The sequence below is a fragment of the Rhineura floridana genome, chromosome 11, assembly GCF_030035675.1.
Source record: "Rhineura floridana isolate rRhiFlo1 chromosome 11, rRhiFlo1.hap2, whole genome shotgun sequence".
NCBI lineage: Eukaryota > Metazoa > Chordata > Lepidosauria > Squamata > Rhineuridae > Rhineura > Rhineura floridana.
Genome location: NC_084490.1, coordinates 60,747,064 through 60,762,339, shown reverse-complemented (window position 1 = coordinate 60,762,339; position 15,276 = coordinate 60,747,064). Strand labels below are relative to the sequence as shown.

At 44.6% G+C, this 15,276-nt stretch overlaps 1 protein-coding gene across 2 annotated transcripts in view; it reads left to right on the top strand.

The window, feature by feature from the left end:
- The window catches only part of SMYD1 (SET and MYND domain containing 1), a 45,674-nt gene extending 35,831 nt beyond the window's left edge, over positions 1–9,843 (top strand). Inside the window, exons 6-10 of one of the 2 annotated variants that reach the window (XM_061589797.1) lie at positions 1,489–1,681; positions 5,531–5,623; positions 7,139–7,302; positions 8,426–8,594; positions 9,425–9,843. In XM_061589797.1, coding sequence (XP_061445781.1) covers positions 1,489–1,681; positions 5,531–5,623; positions 7,139–7,302; positions 8,426–8,594; positions 9,425–9,583 — 778 coding nt within the window. In that variant the 3' untranslated portion in view covers positions 9,584–9,843. The remainder of the gene's footprint in view (positions 1–1,488; positions 1,682–5,530; positions 5,624–7,138; positions 7,303–8,425; positions 8,595–9,424) is intronic. The other variant, XM_061589798.1, reaches the window with a different exon arrangement.
- The last annotated feature ends 5,433 nt before the right edge of the window (positions 9,844–15,276 follow it).

Sequence of the window (15,276 nt, the reverse complement as noted above, 5' to 3'; positions counted from 1 at the left end):
TTTTTAAAATTTGTGACATGACAGACAATGACAACCTCCATTTAAAGAATGATAGCTGGATTTAAGAACAGCAGCAATTTAAGAATAGGATCCTCTCAGTGAATAAGGCAGGGCGAGTGCACGACAGAAGCCACATCTGGAAGAGCCCTCAAAAGTCTGCTCACTCAAGATTGTTCCTGAGGGTGGATTTGTCATTATCATAATCACCCTATAATTACTTAAGTGATCCTGAAAAAACCAGCCTGTACAATAACGTGACCCTTGAAGTTAAATATTATAACTGAGCTAGAGTTAGACTCCACACCTTGGACTTTACTTTGCTCTGCTTTTCAGTTTCAGTTTCAGTTGTGCTGTCTACCCAGGTAGCATTAAAGAATCATGTTTGTTTGCCTGCAGTAAGAAGTAAGAGTTTGATTATTCTGCGTTATTATAATGAGTAGAGCAGGACTGGGTGCTTATTGCTAAATGGTGAAATAAAGAGATAAAGTGATCTGAAAAAATGGCTACCCTTTACTCTTTTAAAACACTCATTATACTCACAGTCATAGTGGCTATATATTTTTCTTGATTACTTGATGGCAAAGGATGAAAATAGCTCTAGAGGAACAGAAATATTGCTGTGTACACTACAGTTAGCTAGTTGGCTGTCTGGACACCTAAGCTGTAACTGAAGCCTAATTTCTGATTTTTCCAAAATGTGCAGCTCTGCATGAGGCCTTTTCAGGGTTTTGGGACAGAAAAACCAACCCAGCAACCAGTAAAGGAATTCTGATTTCTTTCCACAGTTAGCCCACATTTAGCTAGCTTGCTAATCAGAATACAGGGACAGGTCATACATGAAAGGGGACTGTAGCTGTAGGTAAAGTCAAGCTTTTGAGTCTGGTATTCCTGGGGATCTCTCAAAAAAAGGGTGAGTCGCTTGGGTGCATGAATAGTAAAAATGGAAAACCACATACCAGGAAAGATATATTAATGCTCTGAGCATATCTTCAAGGTTATATGTATGCTTTAGCCTTATGGAAGCATAGAAAAGTATGAAATGTTTCTTTAGTTGCACAACTGAGCTCTTTAAGAGTCCCAGGCAGCTTTCATTTTAAAGCAATGCTAATTTTCAATCCCTTGTGACTATGATTGTAGTGCTCAGGACAGATATGTATATTTCCCTTTTTCTAGAAGGGAAAAAAAAGTGGAATAGAAAAAAATGCACAGTGAAGTATGCCAAATAACACAAACCATGAAAATTTCCTTGATTTTGCATACATTTATACAGGTAGTCAGATCCAGCTTTTTCTTGTTGCAGAATTTGGGTTATCCTGGGGCAAGATTTTGATTTTGTGGAAAGGACACACAGCTCTGGAAAGTAGCCTTTTAATCCTAGACAACTTCTAAGGGAGATAAATCCTTGAGGGGGCAGGGACTCGTTCCTGCTATCATTATTGTAGTCTGTTGTGTTTATCTGGTGCTGCCGCTTTGCTTCTTTGAAACCAGGATAGAACTGCGTGCGCTGGGTAAGATCTCCATTGGGGAAGAGCTGACTGTTTCCTACGTTGATTTCCTCAATGTCAGTGAAGAGAGAAGGCAGCAGCTGAAAAAGCAGTACTATTTTGACTGTACCTGTGAGCATTGCCAAAAAAGAATAAAAGATTATCTGATGTTGGCTGTGAAAGAGGGGAACGAAAAGGTATGTGGATAACATGAGGGCAAGGTGTTGATTCCAAGACATTTCCAAAAATGAACCTCAGTGGTGTACAACCAGCTTCAATCAAGGACTGGACATGAAAGTGTTCAAAATGCAATCTGCTTCCCACAGGCATCTGGTTGGCCACTGAGAGAATAGGGAATGGTTCACATGGGAGCTGAACTTCAGATTAAAGATGCAGCTTTTCCCATCGCAATCTGTTTGGAAGGTTCACACACTTCCTACCTTCCTACCTTCCAATCTGCTGTTTTGCATTCACACTAGTTCGCTTCCATGTGGAAAGATTTAGTATTGCTGTTTCCTAGTGGCCCCGCCCGCAAATGTATATGTTTACTCCCTTCAGAGTATCCATATTGCTAATCAAGAAGGGGAGGGGTTTTTTTGTTGACAATTGCACAGTGAAGCCCAGCCTGGGGTGTGTGTGCAATTGACATGAAAAACTATTTTCTGTCAGTTTCATTTCCTCACAACATATTTATTGTAAAAAAACACCTTTTTTTATTAAGTACATATGAAATGCAATTTTTATAGTGGGAGACAGTGTGTGTGTGTGTGCCTTCTGTCACATCGCCGGTAATTGGTGGATAAAACAATCTTGCTTTGCAAGAGCTGCAGGATCGTCTGCATGTGAGCAAGGGGGGGAACCCTTAAGGAATGGTCTGGGTCTAGGGAACATTATGTTTTTGGGGAGTTATGGAGGTGGATCAGGCTACCCCAGAGCTGCTCCTTTCCCCCCTCCGCTGGGGTGGCGTGCAGCAAACTGGAAGGGAAAAGCAGCGCCTTGTGGTCTGAAGAAACGCACAGTGAGCAGGATTATTTTCTAAGGGACAGTCGCTCCATGTGGAGCCAGAACTTGCCTTTCTCTTTCGCTGTGTAAGGCAAATGATTTCTCCCCTCCTCCTTCTGTTCTGCCCGCTCTCTCTCCCATCCTCTGGGAGAAGGACAGGTGATGGGGGGGCGAGAGAGAAAGATCAGCATGGGTTATGCATGTGTGCATGCTTGTGTGCAGCTGCCGAAGTTGTTAGCCTGGATCATAAAAGTGATTTCAGCAGAACTCATTATGCACTCTGGGCTGCCCCGTTTCTATCACACCAGGGCATTGCTGCTGCCACTGTTGCCGCCACCTCCACACACTTCACAGCCCAACATTTCCTCTGTTCCTGCAGATCGGCGGTGCTGCTTCGCTTTTGCAAAGTCCAAGGGAGTTTGGGTGGAAAGAGTTTGAACCGTGTGAAAGTTAATAGAAAAAAGAAAGAAAGAACAGGTGTGAAGGAAGGCATTTTACTGGGGGAGAAAGGGGTGAAAGAAAGGAGGGCTGCAGGAGTTCAGGGGCAGTCGGTCAGGAGTGCCTTGTTAAGGTGACGAAAACAAAATGGATTCATGGAGAGTTTAGTGGGCGGAGAAAGGGGAGTATCTGAAAGTGACGATTCACCGCCCTCAAGAAAACATTGGAGCAAAGCACCTACATGGGAGGAGGGCAGCGAAGCAGAGATAGTTTTTCCTTCACTTTTTGCATTTTCAGCGGATTTATTTAATACGGATTTAAAGGGGAAAGCAGTGGCATACCTTCGCCTTTCCTGCAAAGCCATGTAAACCCTGCAAATTAAACGGGGATGCAAGTAGCACCAATTTCACAGTAAATCGCCAGGTGAACGAGCCCTAGGATGCTGGACTAGATCCTGAAGGCTCTTCTTATGTTCTTAAGCTTTTCTATGCTTTCTGTAATGGTCTCTGAGCACATGGCTGCAATCTCTTGATGAACTGCATCTGGAGCTATGGTTTTCGATGTACGTTTATAGAATACTATGCCCAATGATTTGCCTACTGAGGAACCTCTGTGTACAGAATTTGGATGTACATTCTGTGGGGCACTGTCAAGAAATTCAGAGTGTTGGTCAGGTCAGTTGGGCTAATCATTGCTCCTGGTGAACAAAGGGTAAATCTAAGAATATACCCAACACTTCCCTGTGGCAAACCACTGTTTTTAATATTTGCATTGAGAAGGCTTTGATCCAAGGAAAGCCGTGGTTCCCTAGACCACAATCTGACAAGTGCACAAGTACTAAGAAAACAAAGGATCAACTGCACATAGTGTGCAGATATGTGCAAGGAAGGAGCCCCCAGCACTGCAGAGCAGCAATGGGAGGGGGCAATATGGAGCAGAGAAATAATGGTAGGGGCATGTTGAATCTGCCATACTCCTGCTTTATCTGGGAGCAGACTGTCCTGGATTTCCTGAAGAGGGCTGGTTCTTACCACAGCATGAAATTTCAGGGGTGAATGCAATGCAGTGTCTCAAGTGAAAGCTTTGTCACATCAAAGCATTGTGCTGCACCATTTGTCCTATGCAAATAGTATTGCTGGACTCTAATTTAATTTAAATGAGCTTCACTCAGCAATTGTCACTGAGGGTGCAGTAAGACCTCGTTAGCATTTGATTTCAAAAAGATCACTGGCAGTGACTTGCAAAGATGTGGCATCTTGCACTTGGGTGTTCTATCCTGATTCAATGGAACACTCATATATCCTATAAGGGAAGCTTTGCATGAATGCTGAACATATACTGTAGAGTTTCAGCTGCTTAAACAACACACAGAATGAATTTGGGGAAACAGTAGTTGTGGTAGGGAATGTGGCTTAAGGCTAAATCTCATTCTTATGCTGCATGTAGGGATGGAAAGATTTGTCAGTTTTGGTGCTCCCAGTTTCTCGTTTGTCCAGTCTTCAGTTCTGCAGCAATTTGTGTGTTGCTGTTTTTTAAAAATCCTTATGAAAAATTTTGAGCATTTTAGTGTGAACGTCTCCTACTAAACACATTTTTGTATGGAGTTTTGACTAATTTATACAATTGTTGCAAGCAATTTCTTTTGATGTAATGCATTTTTGTATGTTATTTTCACTACTAATACTCATTTTATGCACATTTACCCCTCATACATGCATTTTTGTAAATATTGTTTAAATTTGGATAAGTCCAAATTTTGAAAGATGGCTGTTTCAGTTGTCATATTGTTTTGGAAAGTGCGAATTTGATAAATCCGGCTTTAAATGTGAATGGAATTGAATTTCTCCTCCATCCCTAGCTGTATGGGGAGGTGTAATTGATCCCATTTATATTCAGGGCTGGTGCCAAAGGGCGGCTAGGACGGACCCTGGCCGAGGGTCCCTGTGGCCCAGTGGAGCCCCTGAAGGACCCCTCCTTAGTTTGTGGGGGTAGCACTCCCCATCCGTGATCCTTGGCAGGATTAACTCCCGACCCTGCTGCAGATCGCAGAGACAGAGCTCCCAGCCCCCTACAGACCGCGTGGGCCCGCTGCACCGGCCCACTTCACCTACCTCTCCTCCCTTTCTGTGAATGCCCTGTGCGCTGTGCGTGCAGCTGCCATCAACCAATATGGCAGCAGAGCCTTCTCTAAGGGGCTGATGCCCCTACTGCCATCTTGGTTGATGGCAGGCATGTGTGTACACACAGCATAGCATGCATGTGTGCCATCAACGAAGATAGCAGCAGAGATATCGGCCCCTTAGAGAAGCCTCCACTGCCATCCTGGTTGATGGCAGAGACCTGCGTGCCCAGTGCGCAGGGCATTCCCAGAAAGAGAGAAGAGGTAAGTGGAGCAATCCTGCATGGTCTGTAGGGGGGTCTGGGAGCAGGTGGCCTGGGGCAGGCTGGTGTCCAAGGGCCCAGTCACACTTGGCACTGGTGCTGCTTATATTACTTGTATTTTTCCTGAAGTTTTACTAATCAGAGGATAATTGGCCTTGCCAACTGGATGCTGATGGGAAGAGACAAAGAAGCACACTGCAACTGTTTCCCCTTTCCTCTTGCAGCCATCACAGGATGTGGTGAAGGACATCATCCAGTTCTCCAAGGAAACTCTGGAAAAGATTGATCAAGCTCGCTCTGAAGGGATATACCACCAAGTAAGTCACAGGAGGGTTGATCCTCTGCTTATTCATGTTTTGAGGAGATACAGAAAACTTTATCCCACGTATGCATAATTTTACAGCTAGGGGACATGGGAAGCATGCCTGAGTATCTCTTTATAAAATTTTATTTCCACACTCCCCATTTGCCCACCTGAAAGAAGGCTCTGGCTGATTTGGATGAGCAATGGTAGAAGATATGAAATGAGCTCCTTCCCTTAACCTAAGAGAAACGTTTAGCTACCGGGCCAAGGTTAAGGTTTTACTGTATCTGTCAGGCAGAGCAATCCAAGTGCCGGGGAGCTGGGGGAAGGGGGGCTGGCGGAGGAGGAGCTGGCGGAAAGCTCCATGGGATCTTCCTCCTGCTTGGGAGCTGCTGCCCCAGCTGGTATGGTAGGGCAACTTATAAGTCCTATGAGTAAACAAACAAACAAACATGGAGATAGCTCTACCTGGTTGCCTCAGAAGGGAGATTTTGGCCACCATCAAAGAAGTTACTCCAATTATTTTGTTTGTTTGGTTGTTTGTTTACTGAACAATTGTATTTATTTATTGGGGAAACTGCAACAGTCCTGATTGCCACTTGGGACTGATCCTGGGAAAGAGCTGCTAATGTAGTTAAAGTAAATATGACTTTCATTCTCTATAGCAGTGGAGTGTAAACTGGAGATTACTAGAGCATGCTGTCTCTATAGGTGGCTGTAGCTGGTGTACCATCCACTCCTAGACTGAAAGGCACTCCTAGACACAGATATCATTTGGGGGCCTCCAATCACAAGACTAGATCTAGGAACACCCCCAGACTGTGTATCTGATCCTTTAGGGGGAAGTGCAGCTCCATCCTAAATAAGTTGATCTCAACCTCTATCATTATATGAACTATCTGCAAACAATACCTCCATCTTGTCTGGACTGAGCTTTGGTTTATCAGTGCCCACCTTATCCAGCTCACCAGAAGAAACAGAGTTTGGTGTAATCAGCAAGTAACTTAGAAAGTTACTAGGCCAAGAATCAGCATCCATATAACTTCCAACTGGATTGGAGCCACGATGCACAATATTTTCCCCAGATGTGTGATTTTTCTCACATATAAGTTATACACCATGGGAAACCCCTCACTCACTCTTCCCCCCCCCTCAAAGGATGAACATTTATTTTGGACCAGTTGACCAGTTAGCATGGAGTGTGTGTGAAGAGGTCAAGACTCAAGCTTATTCTTACTTGTAGATTTAAGAACAACCAGTGGGGACATTACTTTGACACTGGCCCTTTTAAATAGTAACTGATAAAGACAATTGTACAGTAAAGGAATAGTCATCCCCTTGGGCAACAGAATATTATTATATTCAGAATATTATTCTGAATATGTGAGGTATGTGGTTACTGAAACAGGTCATGTATGTGTTTCCAACTCCCCTGTAAAGCATCATGACTTCAGAGCTATGCATTGCAGAGGCAGACAATTCTGTCAGGTTTCTCTCTTGATGTTGTTCCTTTCTGTGGTTGTCCTAGGTTGTAAAGCTGTGTCGAGAGTGTCTGGAGAAGCAGGAACCAGTGCTGGGAGACACAAACCTTTACCTGCTCCGGATCCTCAGCATCATGTCAGAAGTTCTCTCTTACCTCCAGCTGTTTGATGAGGCAGCTGGTTACTCAAAAAAAATGGTGGATGGTTACATGTATGTATCGGTTTCATTTATTTATATATATTTTTAGAATGTTAGGCTGATAAATGTGTATAACAGCAATAAAAATACAGGAAATAAAAACTGATTACAACAGTTTTCCAAAGAGAAATCCAATACTGTCTGTGAGTCAACTCATCCTTCTGGGAAAGCCAACAAAAATAGGAAAGTTTTAAAGCATCTGACGAGATGTGCAATGTCAGATGGGCAGTCCCATCCTTTCTCCGCTCTACAAGAACTTACTTACTTTATATAAAAATGCAATTAAAATATTCAGTATTACCAATAACTCTTATTTTTAGGATGCTGCCATAATGTCCATCATTGGACCAGATGTGTGTGTGTGTGTGTTTGTGTGTAGATGGTCTCTTTATTGTAAGAACTCTTGAGTGGGTGTGCAATTCGTAGAGATGTATTTCTGCTCCTGTTGATGGAGTTGTTTGGGTCAGGGACTGGTGATAAAGTTGCTCCAAAGTGAAGCACTTTACTTTTACTCATATGGGAGAAAGTAAAGGAGTGCACTCAGGGGGGTATCAGTGCTGCAGGGGATAAACCTCCCCCATGCCCCTGGTGACTTTGGAGTTTGGGGCAGGAAGTAGGCTCTCTGCCCCCTCCAGTTGCATTCCAGATTGTGGTCTTGCTAGTCCCTTAGAAATTAATGAGAGCCAGTGAGAATAAAACCTGATCTTACCTGCACCGTCGAATCCTTGAATCCTTTTCTTAGTCATGCTGCAGAGTTCTGGATCCTTGGGAAATGGCTATTTGTGTGTTTGATCCATTCCAAAGATCTATGAAATTTAATTGGCAGGGAACTGTGGGGTTCCAGCCTCTGGCCATCACAAATTCCCAGTCATGGTCCAAAGACACAGCAGTGCCCTCACTGATGTCTCAGTAGGCCAGGGGATTAGCATAATTTTCCATCTGTTACTGAGGCTGTTGTCATTGGTAGTAGAAAGGATGGAGCCGCACCTCCTCCTTCAGCCTGAACCCTCCCCAGAATCGATGATGCAAATCAAAATGTAAAATTCCAGCCAACTGGAAACGTGGGAAAGAAACAATATATATGTGCAAATGCTGATTTGCAAATGTCAAGTTGCTTCTTATTGTATTCCTCTAGGAAGCTTTATCACCCAAACAATGCCCAGCTAGGGATGGCCCTCATGAGAGCTGGAGTGACACACTGGCATGCTGGTTTCATTGAAGCAGGGCATGGGATGATTTGCAAAGCCTATGCTATTCTTCTAGTGACACATGGCTCCACCCACCCAATTACCAAAGATCTGGAGGTAAGTGACTTTCATGGGATTGTGAAGCTCCAGCCAGGTTTCCTTTGACATGTTTGGAGATTTTTCCCATGAAGAACAAATGGTGCTGAAGATCCCTGAAATGGGATCTGCTTGGCAGCTGCTCCATGTAGCAAATTCTTTGCATGCATCACTTTGGCATGTACATCAGCAGCAGCCTTGCAGTTTTTCCACATGCATGCCAGGGCCAGACTGACTGCACAAGCAATCCAAGTGATTTCTTGGCCTTGCAATATTTCTAGAAGGAGTGGCTAAGCTGTGAGCTTCCAGAAGTTATTGAACTCCAACTCCCATCAGCCCTAGCCAGCATGGCCAATAATCAGGGATTGTAGGAATTATAGTCCAGCAGCGTTTGCAGGGCCTCATGTTAGCCATTCCTGATTTATAGGGGTGTCAGATATATCAGTCAGCAATGCAAGAAATGTAGTATGGTCAGTGAGATCTCAGCTTTTATAAAAGAGCAAGTTTCCAGCCCTCACGCTTGTGAAAATACCCTTGAAAATGTGTGGACTTTATGAAATCTCAGAAGCCAGAGGGATGACTGATAAGAGTTCTATTCGTCTTTATTGCTCTGTTGTAATTCTTTCTCCCCTTACTACCAGAAGCACCATAAATCATGGAAGATTAGCATAATTGATACAGATGTAAGACTATTTTTGCACTAAGAACACACAGAAAATATTAGGAGTTTGTGGTAGGCATGGGGCTTTAAGGTTGAAGGCTTCCACCTGGTTCGTAAGAAGAGCAGATTCCTGACTAGCAAGAAATTAGTTTTGCGTCTGATGGGCCCTTCTTTGTTTCCATCCATTCAGGCCATGCGTGTTCAGTCAGAGATGGAGCTGCGCATGTTTCAGCAGAATGAATTTATGTATTACAAGATGAGAGAGGCAGCTCTTCAGAACCAAACGATCCAGGTCATGCCTGAGCCCACCACCAATGAGATTTCACCTGGTATCTTCCAGAAGAAATAATAATGGAATCCTTTGCTGGCCTGGTGATGTATTGTCGAATTTCAGCAGCTGTACAGCATCAGCAGTTTTTGTTCTGAACAGGAAGAAAGTGACATCATGCCAAGGAAAGTGGCGTTTGGTTCTGAATGTCTGGATCTCCTGGGGACAGCTCCAGATAGACATGACTTTTCTACATGCCCAGCATGTCGAATCAGAAGCATTTCACCAAAAGAGTCAAAACCTACATTCACTGATATAAATGATTAATAAAGTTATTATAACACTCGGGTTCGACATTTATTTCATTCAGTTGGGGTTGGTTTACTTACACAAGAACATCATTTTGCCACAGATTATATGTCCATCTAGGGGCAGCGCTGAAGTAGCGCAGTGGAAGTCTGGTGCCTTTCAGAGAGGGGAAAGTTGTGTGCTGGGTGTGGGTTCAATCTTTCTTTCCCCCTCCAAAATATCTGGAAGCTTCCTGTAGACCACTTCTGGTTTCTAGTCCTACTCCCTGAGGATGCATTGCCACTCTGTCCTTCACAGTGCTCTTCCTTCCTTCCTTCCTTCCTTCCTTCCTTCCTTCCTTCCTTCCTTCCTTCCTTCCTTCCTTCCTTCCTTCCTTCCTTCCTTCCTTCCTTCCTTCTTGGAAGTATGAGGCTAGAGGTACTTAGTATGGTTTGATGGCCAGATTTCATGAGGTATGACTACAGCCACACACATTTCTAAAATAAGCAGTAAGTTAATGTTCATGTATCACCTTCCCCAGTATGTTTTGCTGAGTAATCCTGATGTGCTGGTGATGGTAGTACAAGATTCTATGGTGGGGAGGAAACCAAGTATGCCAGTTTCAGGTCTGGCAGGAAAAAAAATGGCCCTTTCCTGAGGTTTATTGGACAACTGGGAATTTTTGATTTGGTGGATCCCATGCCTTCCCTGAAGTCCCTCGATTCCTTGGAGCACCACAGGTGATAGAATGACGGTGGCAGAGCATCCCCTACCACACTGAGAAGACCTCTGTCTACCCACGGATAGAATTGTTTTGAACTTTGCTGGTTTCTAATAATGTGAGTTGACCTCTCCTTTATATTTGGCTACTGGTTTGTTTGTGTTTGCCTTCTAGTGGCTTAATTTTCTGCAAAAGCTAGGCCTTCTCCTTTCCCATTTCTTTGCTTTGTTTTATATTGGAGGTTAGACTTATACAGTTAAACCTTAACAAGAACTTGAAGTTTTAATTTAGTTCACTAGGATTGCTGCAATTTTCATGGTGCTTTAAGTATTCTGTAATTTATGATTTTAGTTCTCTAGCACCACTGTGTTCAACAATATTGTATTGGAAACAGTCATGTAGTGGCAAATTAAGAAGTCCAGGGTCCCCTCGTGAGTCATTAGGGTTGGCCTCACAAGCCAAATTTGACAGGTGACTGGGGGCACCCACCTGTCAATCACATGACATCATTATCCAACCCACTTATCAAAACTCTTTGCAGGGGGTTATTATTATTTTATTATTATTATTATTATTATTATTATTATTATTATTATTATTATTATTAATATCCCATCATCCTTCCAACACTGGAACTCATGGCGGCTTCCAGATAAAAACACATATAATTAAAACATACAAAATCTACATTAAAATAGAATTAAACTATATCCAATGTTAAAACCATTCAAACTGATAGGTAAAAGAGAATCAAAGCCAATTGAAAATAATGATATTTGGCAGTCCTATCTTTAGCATCCATCAGTACCAAAAGCTGGTTGAAATAGGAAAGTCTTTGCTTGATGCTGGAAGGACTGCAGGGAGGGGGTCATTCTTATATCCCTAGGGAGAGAATTCCACAGCCTAGGGGCCACCACCGAGAAGGCCCTAAGGTTCCCAAGCCACAACACCTTGCAGGTGCTTAGAAATTGCTGCACATGGGACATTGCTAGCCATGTTCTCAGTGCTTCCCAAAGCACCAAATGGAGCTAGCAAAGTGGTGGTCTCTCCCGTCGCCATGGGCGGTGGGGACCAGGGAGCTGGTATTTTACAGGCATTGCTGCCTGCAAGAAAGGTACCTGTCAGAGGTAATCTGTAAAAAGCAGGTTTCTTCCCCCTGCGTTTTGCATATCAGCGGAGAGAAGGATATTCTCTCTCGCACATGATGCCTGTAAAATACAGGGGGCATTGCTTGACAGGTGTTTCTCCTTGCACAGACTCACTACGGCCAAAACAGAGGGTGTGTGGGGAAAGAGAGAAAGAGGGCTAAGAAGAGTGGGTGGAGAGTGACGTGAGATAGCATTTCCTCACAAAGAAGGGGGCAAAGGAAGGCTGAAGAAAAGAAGGCAGGCTGCCTGTAAAATATAAGGGGAATTGCTTGCAAAGCAGTTCTTTTTGCAGATTGTCTGGGAGAAAGTGGAGGGTGGGGAGCAGGACTGGCGCCATGAGTGACTGGGCCCTTGAGTGCCAGCCTGCCACAGGCCCCCCACTCCCAGCCCCCCCAGACCATGCAGAACCACTCCACCTACCTCTTCTCTCTTTCTGTGAATGCCCTGCGCGCTGGGCACGCAGGTTGCTGCCATCAACCAAGATGATGGCGGAAGCTTCTTTAAGGGGCTCATACCACTACAATAATCATTGATGGCACGCATGTGTGCTACACTGTATGTGCGCACATGCCTGCCATCAATCAAGATGGCAGCAGGGGCATCAGCCCCTTAGAGAAGCCTCTGCTACCATCTTGGTTGATGGCAGCTGCGCGCACTGCATGCAGGGCATTCACAGAAAGGGAGGAGAGGTAGGTGGAGTGGGTGGGCGCAGTGGGCCCACATGGTCTGTAGGGGGGGAGCTCGACCCTGCCGAGGATCACTGAAGGGGAGTGCTACCCACACACCCTAAGGAGGGATTCTTCGCAGGGGCCCTTGGCCAGGGCCCGACCTGGCCATCCTTTGGCGCTGGCCCTGGTGGGGAGAAAGAGTCAAAGGGCTAAGAAGAATGAGGGTATTCTACAGACATCAATGCGCTAGACAGAACTCCTTCTCACAGCTGATCTACAAAAATCAGGTTTCTTCAGGCAGCCTCATTCTTCTTAGCCCTTTGCTCTTTCTGTCTTCCCCCATCCTTCGTGAGGCTCCCGCCGCCACTTTCTCACAGATAATCTGCAAAAAGCAGAATCTAGGGAGAAAAAATGCTTTACATGCTATGTATCTTGTATTTTACAAGCAGCCTTCTTTCAGCCTACCTTTCTTTGTCCCCCTTCTTTGTGAGAAAACTCTGCTTTGCCTAAAAGCTTAGCCTCATCCTCCCCCCCCCCGGTGTGGCTGTTATGGGTCTGCGTAGTACTCTTTGAAAGCCCCTCATTTTGGTAAGATTCTGATGCAAACCCCATTTTAAACCAGGCTTGGCAGTCTCTCCTCTTCTCAGTAAACATCCCTCTCTTAACTCCTGCTGACTCTCTCCCTCCTTGTGTCTCTCTCCTCCCCACAGCAACAGATGATGGGAGCCAATTTGCATGCAAGGAGATTCAGACTGACTGCTGATTAGCTGTAGTGACTCCTGACCTTGCTGGATTCTCTGCCTCTCCTAAGGCAAGAGGGGAGGGCATAGGCGTAGCTTTTAAACTTGGCGTTCAGGAATTGCCGTGGCTTCATTGGCTGTTGAGAAAGACAGAGGGACTCGAAGGGGGCCAGCTGCCAAAAAAGTTATGGGGCTGTATCCCAGAGTGTCCCCCCAGGAAGACATACCTGGTTGGTAAACCTCCAGCCTTATCCTTTGCCATCAGAGAGTTTTGATAAAATATTACAGGACACCCCCAAGAATGATCTGACCAGTGACCATACACATAATCTTATCTCCGAATGCTGAAGTAGCCCTGAAACTACAACCAGCTCCTATTCTAGAATAGGTTCTCTATACTGGGGGTGGGGAGTGCAATAGCTTGCTGTCCTCTCCACATTTCTTTCAGATTTTCGCACTGAAACAGATTCTACAGTCTTGTTTCGAGGCTCTGTCAGTATGTGGAGGCTTGACCCTGAGCATTTGTCACACAGCTGTTACAGGTAAGGAACAGGCAGAAGCAAAATTAGCAACCGATACTATATATGCCACCTTTTCCTAATCTGATGCCCTCCAGATGTTGTTAGACCATTAACCATCCTGGGACTTGTAGTCCAAAATGTCTGGAGTGTACCAGGCTGGAGAAGGGTGGTGTATATTGTGGCATGGTGTTATCTTGTGGCCCCTTTGAAAGGGGATAACTTTCCATACTCTGACTTAGAACACACCAAAAACGGTGTGGTTGGGGAAATGGGTGCAGTGCAGTGAGCAGAATCTCACTTTGTTAGCTTCCTTGTTCCTTGCTTTCCTGTCTGCTCCCTGCCCCTGCCTCATTCTAAAGATAAGACTACCTGAAAAAAATTATTTTTCCTTTTCTTGTTCTACAAATATTTCAGGGCAAAAAAAGAAAAAATGTATTGCCCTGGTGCTTGAAACTTAATAAGGAGGGTGCCAAGTGAATCTCTTTGGGGCATTTCACAAACAGGGCATTGCTCCCACTGGTGGGGGCACACAAAGAAGGGCTACAGAAACAAATCTTAATCCTTGGCAGGTTCACGGAGGATAAGATCCAAACGATATGCATTGGATGCGCTCAGCGTGTCTTGCCTCTGTAGGTGGGCAGCTCTTTGCTGGCACCTCTAGCAGCTGAACTCTTAAAAACAGTTTACTTGTCTTGTAAGAACACACTGGAGCCGGAATGAGAGGAGAAGGAGATGTGGAACCTCCCAGCTGCTCCTGAGCTTCACCTGACCCAGCAGAGAGAGTCCTGCCACCACAGAGCAGCTTCCTCAGAGAGCTCCCCTCAGCTGCTCGTTTTCTACTTTCTCTTCATAGCGCTAGTTTCACTAGACTTCATTGGATGGCCTTGGGTGCATCACTTTCTCCCAGAAACGAGGGGAAGAGATGGACTGGCTGGACTGGCCATGCAGAATGACAGTTGTCACAGCTTGCCATCAGTGTCTTCTGCTAGCTTGTGCTTTGCCAGTTTCCACCTCAAAGGCCTGCACTGCTGTTGTATTGGAAGACGATGATGATGATGACAAAAACCAATTTTTGGGGGGGGGAATGTAAAGGGCAACACCAGGGAAAATATGGAGATGCAAGAGCTTGGGAGGAATGATGTGGATTCTCATGAATAAAAGACTGTACAAATGATATTCCTCACTGAGGGAAAAGGCTAATTTAGAAGGAAGATTTTGGGCACTTCCAGACCTGTTTATTGAGCATTCATCCTGATCATTTGTTTGCAGGGAGATTAGATGATGTTAACTATTTAATAAGAATTCATTCTGATTTGCTTGTGGGGAGGTTAGACGATGTGTTATCCCACACTTCCCATTGCATTTTCCCATTGCTTTCCTTCGAGCAAAATGTCAGATCTTTTGTTGTGCAAGACCTCCCAGGCAACTATAATTGTGCAACCTGAGTTTTCTGGTATGGACAATTTGGAAATGCCCTGACTCAGTAAATGGCAGGGGAAAGCAGCAACTAGGGGAAGAGTTAAGCACCCACCACTTTTCCACTGTAAATCTATCCTTTGCAGCTCTTTGATGGTGACCCAGGTTTACCATCAAACATTTAGTCTGACCCTAATAGTAGCTCTGCGTGCTCTTAGCTTTCTTTTGCAGGACATGCCAAAACAAAATCAAGCCAAATAACAATGATGACA